We start from the raw sequence: 9,300 nt of genomic DNA on the forward strand, positions 1-9,300 counted from the left end.
CCAAATGCAAAGATAAAGGAAACACATTCTTGTTCTAAAAAAGAGGAGTAGGGGTAGGAGGTGTGGGAATGCAATGCAATAAAGGAAACAAATCCTGTAGTATCTCTAGCCCCCATTTCCAAACGTTACCAAATTCCTCCACAAACCTGTTCCAAAGGCCTCACAGCCACTTGGTCACATCTCACATTTAGTCTCAGCAACAGCCCCACTTCTCTGGTATCAATTTTCTGTATTATTTACTTTTGTGTCAAGTGCCCAACCTATCCAAAAGAACAATTTAAAGCAGGAAGGATTTGTGTTGGCTCATGGTTTGAATTAACTCCCATCTATGGGCAGGAAATACATGGCAGAGGTAGTACTTTACCTCCAAGTGAACAGACTGTGACCAGGTAGGAACCTCAAAGGCATACCACCAGCACCTTCTCCCTCCAGCTGCCATTTCCAAAAGCTTCTACCACTTTCCAAATAGTGCCACCAGCTGGGGACCAAACATTCAACATGAGCCCCTTGGAGGATATTTGATACTGAAGCCATGGTGCTATTTTGTTTTAAAGAAAATAGGTCCATATTATTTTATAATCAACACAAGAGTTGAGCCTCTCATGGTCTGTTTACATGGTGAGATCTTGGAAAGCTTAGAACAAAACAGAAGAGGATCTCATTGTTATCCCCTAGTGCTAACTCTCCGGGAGGTAAGCAAAACTCTCCACTTTTGAAAATCAAGCTGCTCTGAGATTGACACCAGAAATCAGAATCCCCATGTGGTCACCCCTTGTCCTCTCCAAGTGTCAGTGACACAAGGATCTGGCATCTCTCATGTCCCTCAATGGCTGCTTTGATTCTGTGGTGGTATGAGTGGGAGCCAGAGACGTATTTTGGATAAGACAGGGCTGATAAGGCCAGAGATAGGAAAGCACAGCCAGGTCAGTGAAGACTGGGGTGCCATTTTCACAGCCACTGTTTTGTCTTTGACATCCTAAGAGCAAAGGGAAACAAAAGTAGTCAATTTGGGGTGGGGGTGGGGAGTGTCCTTTGAGGCAAGTTTATAGCCCAAGTTCAAGTTTAGAAAAGGTAAGAGTGGCAGCATGGTGACTCAAGCCCTGCTTCCCCCCTTCCCTTTGCTTAGAAAAGAACACAGGGGGGCTGCTGAGTCCCTGGAGCCCAGGCTGGGGTTCAGTTGCTGGATTCACCACCTTGGAGCTAGGCTTCCTGTAGTGTGTGTACCTGTTCATGGTGCCTGTGCCTAGCAGCTCAGCTTCCCTGATGGCCCTGAGAGTCAGTCCAGGTGTGCTCCTTGCTTGCTGATGCAGGGCTTGTCCCTGCTAGGTGACATTCCTTCCTGAGCTTCCTGTTTAGAGAGGAAACTCAGTTTGCAAGCTCTGCTGTTAACATGGCTCCTTTGCCCTGCATTGTGTGCGTGTGGCTGAGTGAATTTACCTGGGCCCCCTCTGCAAGGCTGTGGCTTACCATTCCCATGACATCAACACACAGCCCATGTTCCAGGTATGTGGAACAGTGTGTATGGCTGCTGCTGGGGATATGGCTTCCAGGAGGGCCCATCTAACTGCTCCCTGCAAGGCTGGGCATTCTGCCCTTGCCACACAGAAGAGAGGACTCTCCCCTACAATCTTTGTCTTGGGAGAGTGGCTCACATCTCGCTGTGACTGGGTTCAGTCAGACACCCATTTGTGTCTCCTCTGTATTACACTATACATATTCATAAACTACTTGATGACTTCTGTGATTTGGGTTTGGGCTCCCTGCTAGTCAAATGCTGAAGGTGGGTGCCCTCTAGGGTGTCAGTTTCAGCCTTGGGCTGTCGTGACTTGGGGCTTTCTTCTCCCCACTTTTTATGTAACTTTCTCTTGCTTTACCCTTGATGGTTGTATACCCTATTTGGACAAGAGCATGTTATTATTCTTTCTTTATCCAAGTGAATATATGTGTTCAAGCTCAGCCTCCTTCAGACCCTCATCTAGACAAACATCAAAGGGTGAAGGGAAGGTATTTTCAGCAGTCTGTCAATCTAGAAAAAAATCAAAATAGATCCACATAATTTGTTGTAGTACTCAGGGCACCAGCCCTTGAGCCACAGAAACAAGTATTCTGAGCATCACCTTCACAAATATTTGTACATCCTTCACCAGCACTTACCCCAGAACTACAAGGAAACTCTAGTGTAGTCTGAGAGTATCTGTAAGAAGAAAAACAAGAGGGTTGAATTCCTGCCTTTTCCTCTCTCTACACAGTAACAAAACTGTTATTGTGTAGCTCTGAAAGAAATGGCTGTTCTTTCCCCAGAAAGTTGGCTGCACAGAGGGAGTCAGCTCAACAGCAGGTTCCGACTGCTAGAACTGTGGCACAGTTAGAAGCAAAGTCCTATGTGTCTGCTTGGTTCCAACCAACAGAGACAGAAACTAGAAATCCAGATGTGAAGACTTTTTCCTTGTTCTGACAAGGCCTGCACAATTCAGTTCTGACAAAAGCCACATGGAGCCAGTGTAGACAGAACACGCTCCAGGGAGAAGTCCCCCAGTCAGGTGCCAGCCAGAGAAAGGCCTCGGGTCACCCATGCTTCTGACTTGCCTACAAAATGTGGATGTCCCAATAGGCCCTCACTCCCATTTAATAACCTTGCTAGAATAGCTTGGGGAACTCAAGAACACTCTATGCTTAATGGTGATATGAAGGAGACAATTCTGCAAGAAAGAGGTGAGTGAAGATGTCTATAGAACAGAGGACTTGGGACAGGGAGGACTTGGGGATTTCACATCCTCCTTGAGTGGACCATGCTCTCAGAACATCAAAACGATGACTCAACGGGAAGCACCACTAAGCCTCAGTAGCCAGAGTTCTTATATGGGGTCTTTGTGTTTTAACAAAGATACTTAGTACCTAGTACTTGAGAAGCAAAAGAGGTCTATTGTAAACTCATGGCTCTAAAAAGTGCACATTTAGCCAAGCCACATCTGATAAAGGCCTTGTGCTCTGCCGTAACATCTGAATGCCAAGAACATGTCTGAGAGTAGCAAACTGGGGGGGGGGGCGGGGGGGCAGACATGAGGTGGGCTTTCTTTATCTCAACCCACTGTCAAGGTAACTAATCCTAACTCAGTCTCACAGTGGGAGATTCCTTCTGAGGATGGAGCCACCAAGACTAATTATCTCCTCCTAGCTCTACCTCTATGGGAAGACCCTACCAAAATCATACCATGTAGGAATTTTATTACCAGGCAATGGATTGAATCATTATCCATGTGATTGAATTCAATCTCCATCCGTATACCCTCTCCCAGAGATAAGACTAGCCCCAAATTCTAGCCCTGTCATCTTGTGCCTTCCCCACATGTTAAAGCTAAGGACTCATCTGGAGCCAAAGATCCAGGAGCTTGATTAGTATAACTCAGCTCTCTGCCAAGAACTGGGGACCAGGAAAGACCAAATATATTCTTATTTCATATTGCCCGTGCCTTCCTGACCTCAGAAGGAAAGTGTCTATAGAAATTTCTGCTTTTTATATGGCCAGAGTGACTTTATGAATATGTTGGTCTTTGTACAGAGGTCATTTCAGTAAAAGCTACATAAACACTGTAGAGCTCTCGATCACATGTAGTAGCAACAGACTCTGAACTGAAGAGAAAAATTATTTGAGGAACTGATCTAATCAACAAGAAAAGACTGGAGAAGCAAGCTGGGGAAAGCACAGCTCAGCCTCCCCTCATGGCTCACATTTCCTCAGAAAGCCAAGATGCAAAGATCACAGTTCTAAGCCACATGGGACAGAAAATTCTGTGAAACTCTTATCTCCAATTAAGTGATATTTAATTTTTAAATAGCTTTGTAAGTAATTTTCTTCCAATCTCTAGGTAACTGTGACTTTCTGTTTGATAATGGTACAGTTTCACCCCCATATTTGCATAGATAGGCATTCATTTGTTCTGCTTAGGAATCACTGAACCTATCTATGTTTAATTCTTTTGTTCCTTACTTCAGTTATGTCTAGTGTGATATTAACTCTTGGATTGAACTCGGAATGTTCTGCTTGCTGGGCAGGTGTTTTATCTGTATTCCCAGTCAATTTGTTAGGTTCTTTTTTCCAGTGGGGTCTTAGGCTTTTGTCTACTGCTGGCCTTGGATGGCATCCCAAATAGCTGGGTTAGGATGACAGATGTGCACCTCTATACCCTACTTGCTGTTAGGAAAATGGAGAATGAAAAAGGAATAGACTGGACTCGATCATCAACAGGCTATTAACAGGCTAGGACTCTTTACTGCCATTGAGGGAGGCACAGGACCTTCCTGCAGGTCTGGAGGTTATATGAGGATCTGGATTTGGGGCCTGTTTTACATGGATCTTAACAAGGAAGCAGAAAATTTTAAAAATGGACTGTGGTCTCTTGGGGGCCAACAGCAATGCTAGGCTCATAGGACGGGGGACTTTCAGCTAGGCCATGGTCAGAGTGACTTGCCTGCAGACAAGCACACCTGCTGCTTTGTTTGAGTAGGGGAATAAGGCAGAAGTGAATCCTTCACTCCCATCTATTTTTTTAAAAAAATCTTGGTTCTTGTCATGATATTCCTGCTTTATAGTTTCTGACTTCATCTCTTTTTAAAAAATTTACCAGCACTAGGTCTTGACCTCAGGGCCTCCTCACTCTCCTTTGGCTTTTGTTATACAGGAATTCAATCAGGAGGATACAGAGAAGCCACATTTTGAGAGGTGGAATGGAGTCTTTATTAGAAAGCCAGTGTATTCAAGGGAACTCACTTCTTCAAAATGTGCAGCCCCAAAGTGGCTATCACACAGCTTATAAAGGCAAAAACCAAATGATTGGTGTTAACTAAACCTTTGCTTATGTTATACATAAGCAAAGCAAGTTATTTAGCAGAAACAATCGGGGCAATCAAAATCCAGTATTCTCTGCAGCAAAACTTTCCTGGAGTTAAACAACATGACAGGTCTACAATTCAAAGAATGGCCCAGTTCACCTCTAGAGAGTTTTCAGAACTGTGTGAAAAGTCTCCATCACCTATTAAGATGCCAGGATGGTAGTAAGGACAAGATGGTGTTACTTAGATTCATTATCCATATTTCACTTTTTCACTCAAGACTAGCATTCTACCTCTTGGGCCATACCTTCTTCTACCTTTTTGCTAATTGCTTAGATATGTCTGCCTTTTCTCAGGCTGGCTTCAAACCTGAATTCTCAGATCTCAGCCTCCTAAATAACTAGGATTATGGGTGTGAGCCCTTACCACCTAAGTTAGCCCTTATTTTATCACCCCCACCCCATCACTTCAGGTACTTTCTGTGTAGCCTCGTGCAGAGGACAATTCTTAACTGGAGTCCTCAATCTCTAGTTTCTTTTTGAGGCTGGTTCATTTTGGTTGAGGGGTTATTTTCAGCAGGCGGTTTTTGCCTTGCCACACTATAGTGGCTTATATTGAGTTCCTTGGCTCTGTGAAAACTTCCCTCTCGTGCGGGTTTTCATTTGTTCCTACTGGGTGCTTGAAGCTATACCTTGGGTGGTTTGGTGAGGTGAAGTGGGGTAAGCAAGTGGACAGAATGAGCAACTTTAAAATGAACACACTCTCAAAAAAGTTGCCTGAATCTTCCCAGTATAGGTCACTGGTTCTGTTTGTCTCGTTTCCTTACAAACATCATGACTCAGTGCTAGGATGTCCAGGAATGCAAGCATGAAACTCCAGTTCCAGCAGGCACTGACAGGGCAAGGGCAGCGTACCCAGGATCAAGGCTCTGTATTTACTGAGTCTGTTTAAAGGAAAACCTGTTCTCCAAAGCCTTCACCCTCCTCCTACCTTCTCCCACATCTCTCTGGCCTCTCTAGAACTCTTCTATACAATCACCAGATACAACCCTGAAGAATCAAGACGCTAAATACATCACTGTGGCTCAGAAACCATCAGATGTTTACTGTGCCTCCAGTAGAAAGTTTATACCACCATGGATGGCATTCTGGGTCATCCATTTTGCAACTTTATTTCCCAACCCTTCATTCCAACAGAGCTACTCTCTCTTCCCCTCCTGCTTCCCTGGCTGGCCCTGCTCTAACTACAGTGGCACCTATTGGTCCCCTGACATTCATATTCTGAATTGCACTGGAGCTACTTGTATCCACTTCTCACACCACTCCGTGGATGCTTTTGGAGGATAAAATGAAATCTCTTTGTGTTCATTTCCTTACTTTTCCTGGGACCAGGCAGAAAAAGACATGTCATGGAAGAACAACTCGGACCCTTAGAGAATTCCCAGGGCTCTTGATTTGGAATAGGTTAAGCCAGGTTGATCATTTCTGAGTTGCACAGGGAAGGTATCTGAGCTTTAGAAAATTCTTTTGAGCTTCAAAGTCATTGCTTTGTGCAAGTAGAAGAGCTCAACTGTACCAAGAGTACAAAGCAAGTGAACAGGTCCCCACATTGTGTCTCCCTCCGTATCATTCCTGAGCTCCATGGTATGGCTCTACCCGCTAGCACTTTATTCTCCTGACCTAGCACCTATCTTCAAAGCCCATGTAGCTCCTAAGTGGACCCATGCTTGAAAAACAGTGAGTCTTGTGTAGCACAGTCACTTGTGAATGGCAGTATAGTACCTTCCACCTGGTAGGCAAGCCTCCATAGTCGGTGCACAACACTTAGCTGTACGACCTGAAGGTGTGTATTCAAGTCAACAGGGAGCCAGGAGTGTCCCCAGAATACTCAGAGGAGAGTGCAGGAAAACAAACACTCATGAAAACTTTATTGGGAGACCATGGAGAGTGGAATTGTGGGTAACTATATGTATGTCACAGCTACCCATCCATAGTGCCTGGTCTGAGACAAACTCTGTGTACACTCTTTTTGGTTTTTTTTTTTTGTGTGTGTGTGTGTGTGTGACACAGAGCCTGGGCCCTGTCCCTGAGCTTTTTGGCAAAAGGCTAATGCTCTGTTACTTTCAGCTTCTTGACAGCTGATCACAGATAAGTCTCATGGACTTTCCTGCCTGTGCTCACTGTGAACCATGATCCTCTCACATCTAAGCTTCCTGAGTAGCTGCTAGGATTACAGGTGTGAGTCACTGGCACTTCAGCTTGTGTGTCAGGTTTTTTTGTTTTGTTTTTGTGGGTCATGGGGCTTGAATTCAGTCTGGGCACTGTCCCTGAGCTCTTCAGCACAAGGCTACCACCCTACCCCTAGGCCTGGGCACAATCTCTGAATTCTTCAGCTCAAGGCTACCACCCTACCTTTGAGCCAAGTCCCATTTCCCATTTTTCTAGAGGTTAGTTAGAGTCTCAGGTTGTTTTGTGCCAGGCTGGCTTTGAACCTTGATCCTCAGAACTCAGCCTCCTGAGTAGCTAGGATTACAAGCGTGAGGCCCAGCTTTTGTGTGTCAGTTTTTAAATGAAGGGGCATCTCTTTATCTTCTCCAACAGATTACAACAGCAGTGAACTGAAAACAGCCTGCAGGAAGCATGAGCTTTATGTGAGTTTCCAAGACCTGGGATGGCAGGTGAGTTTCTGCCTATGAGGACAAAAGTTCTTCCTTACTGGTCTCACCTGAATAATAGCTGCTATCAGCAATGACCTAGAGCTTCAGGGCTACGATGATTTCCTCTAGGGAGGTCCTCAGCACCCACAAATGCTGGCCAGGGGGGCCTGGGCTGCTGGTGTAATAATCACTTTTCTTGGCTTCCCAGCCTCAGTGCCCACATCCTCCAACATTCTTACCTCACTCTTTCAAAACTACAGGGCATAAAAATGAGTACATATTTCAATTTCAGCAGTCATATAATCTGCAAATATACAGATTTGAATATTCTGTTTTAAAATATTGAAAAAATACTAATTACTCAGATGGCTATAAATTAGCTCAACAAAACTATACAGAACACAAATGTTTGCTTCCTATCTGTCAGGCTTGTAAGAAGCAAATTCAACTAAAGGTAATGAATGAGGGCATTCTTTGCTTTTCCTTACCCTCCTTTTTCTTCTTCCCTTTTCTACTCAACTACCCTTTTTTTTAAATTTTATTTTTTGATGCTGAGGATAGAAGCCAGGTCCTTGCACATGCTGGGCAAGCACTCTACCATTGAGTTGCATTCCCATCTCAGAAGATCTGTAGGCTTCTAGAAAGATCTTTGGACCCAAATACAGTCCTTAATTTACAATGGGTTCATTTAGGATTTTTTTTTCCCACCTTTACAATGGTACCAAAGCAATACACATTCAATGGAAGCAGTAACTTTTGGGTCTCGAACTTGCCTTGAACTGGTGATACATGCATATTCTGGAGATGCCAATTAAGTGCATCTCTCATTCACTAGGCTGCTGAGCTTGGGTGCTGGCTAAGTGAGATATGTTAGGGAATTTTCATCTCGTATACCATTAGTCTCTCACCGTGAGTTGATCATGAAGCTAGCCACCAGTGGTCCCAGACAGCTAAGACCATGTGGGGCTGTAGAAACAAGGAATCAGACCAGAGCGCTATACCTCAGCTTTGCCAGTTGTCTTGTGAACTTGGGACAAATGCCTGTCTCCTTGCACCTGTCTGGCAAACGGTCCATGATGCTTCCTTCTCATGGGGCTCCGGGGAGCACTGATGCTGTAGAAGTATGCTGACCTTTTGCTGCTTCCTGTGTTTGCACATCAAGGACTGGATCATCGCACCAAAGGGCTACGCTGCCAACTACTGTGATGGGGAGTGCTCCTTCCCACTCAACGCCCACATGAATGCCACCAACCACGCCATCGTGCAGACCCTGGTGAGCTCTGGGGTTCAGTTGTAGATGGGAACCCAGTCCAGGCCATGCATCATTTCTAATGCTTCCTTTTCCCCTTCTGTTTTGGACCAGGTTCACCTTATGAATCCCGAATATGTCCCTAAACCGTGCTGCGCCCCAACAAAACTAAACGCCATCTCCGTTCTTTACTTTGATGACAACTCCAATGTCATCTTGAAAAAATACAGGAATATGGTTGTAAGAGCTTGTGGATGCCATTAAGTAAAAGCCAGTCCCTGGTGGTCCATTCCACTCGGATTCGTCCACTCCCCTGCCTTACCAGCCGTAGAAGCACAGTGGAGATGGGATGCTGAGGCCCAACCACCTCCTGCTGGTGCCTTATTGCCCAAAGAAGAGCTTTAGAAGAATCTCAGTGATTTGCTCACTAGATAAAAATCCTCGAGTGAGTAGTTTTGGGGTCTGTAAGATGTTTGCAGTATGAGGTCTTGGTAATGCAGAAATAGAACTTTAAAGCCCCCCCCAAATTAGTTTTATCCTTTAGATCAAGCTATTTGTGGTATTA

The 9,300-nt window shown here is 44.8% G+C and overlaps 1 protein-coding gene across 1 annotated transcript in view; it reads left to right on the plus strand.

Moving 5' to 3' along the window:
* Positions 1 to 9,022, plus strand: part of Bmp6 (bone morphogenetic protein 6) — a 162,455-nt gene extending 153,433 nt beyond the window's left edge. The window contains exons 5-7 of the mRNA XM_090356447.1: positions 7,431 to 7,507; positions 8,649 to 8,759; positions 8,850 to 9,022. Coding sequence (XP_090212573.1) covers positions 7,431 to 7,507; positions 8,649 to 8,759; positions 8,850 to 8,999 — 338 coding nt within the window. The 3' untranslated portion in view covers positions 9,000 to 9,022. The remainder of the gene's footprint in view (positions 1 to 7,430; positions 7,508 to 8,648; positions 8,760 to 8,849) is intronic.
* The last annotated feature ends 278 nt before the right edge of the window (positions 9,023 to 9,300 follow it).

The sequence above is a fragment of the Megascapheus bottae genome, chromosome 22 (assembly GCF_031878675.1).
Source record: "Megascapheus bottae isolate mThoBot1 chromosome 22, mThoBot2.hap1, whole genome shotgun sequence".
Taxonomy (NCBI): Eukaryota; Metazoa; Chordata; class Mammalia; order Rodentia; family Geomyidae; genus Megascapheus; species Megascapheus bottae.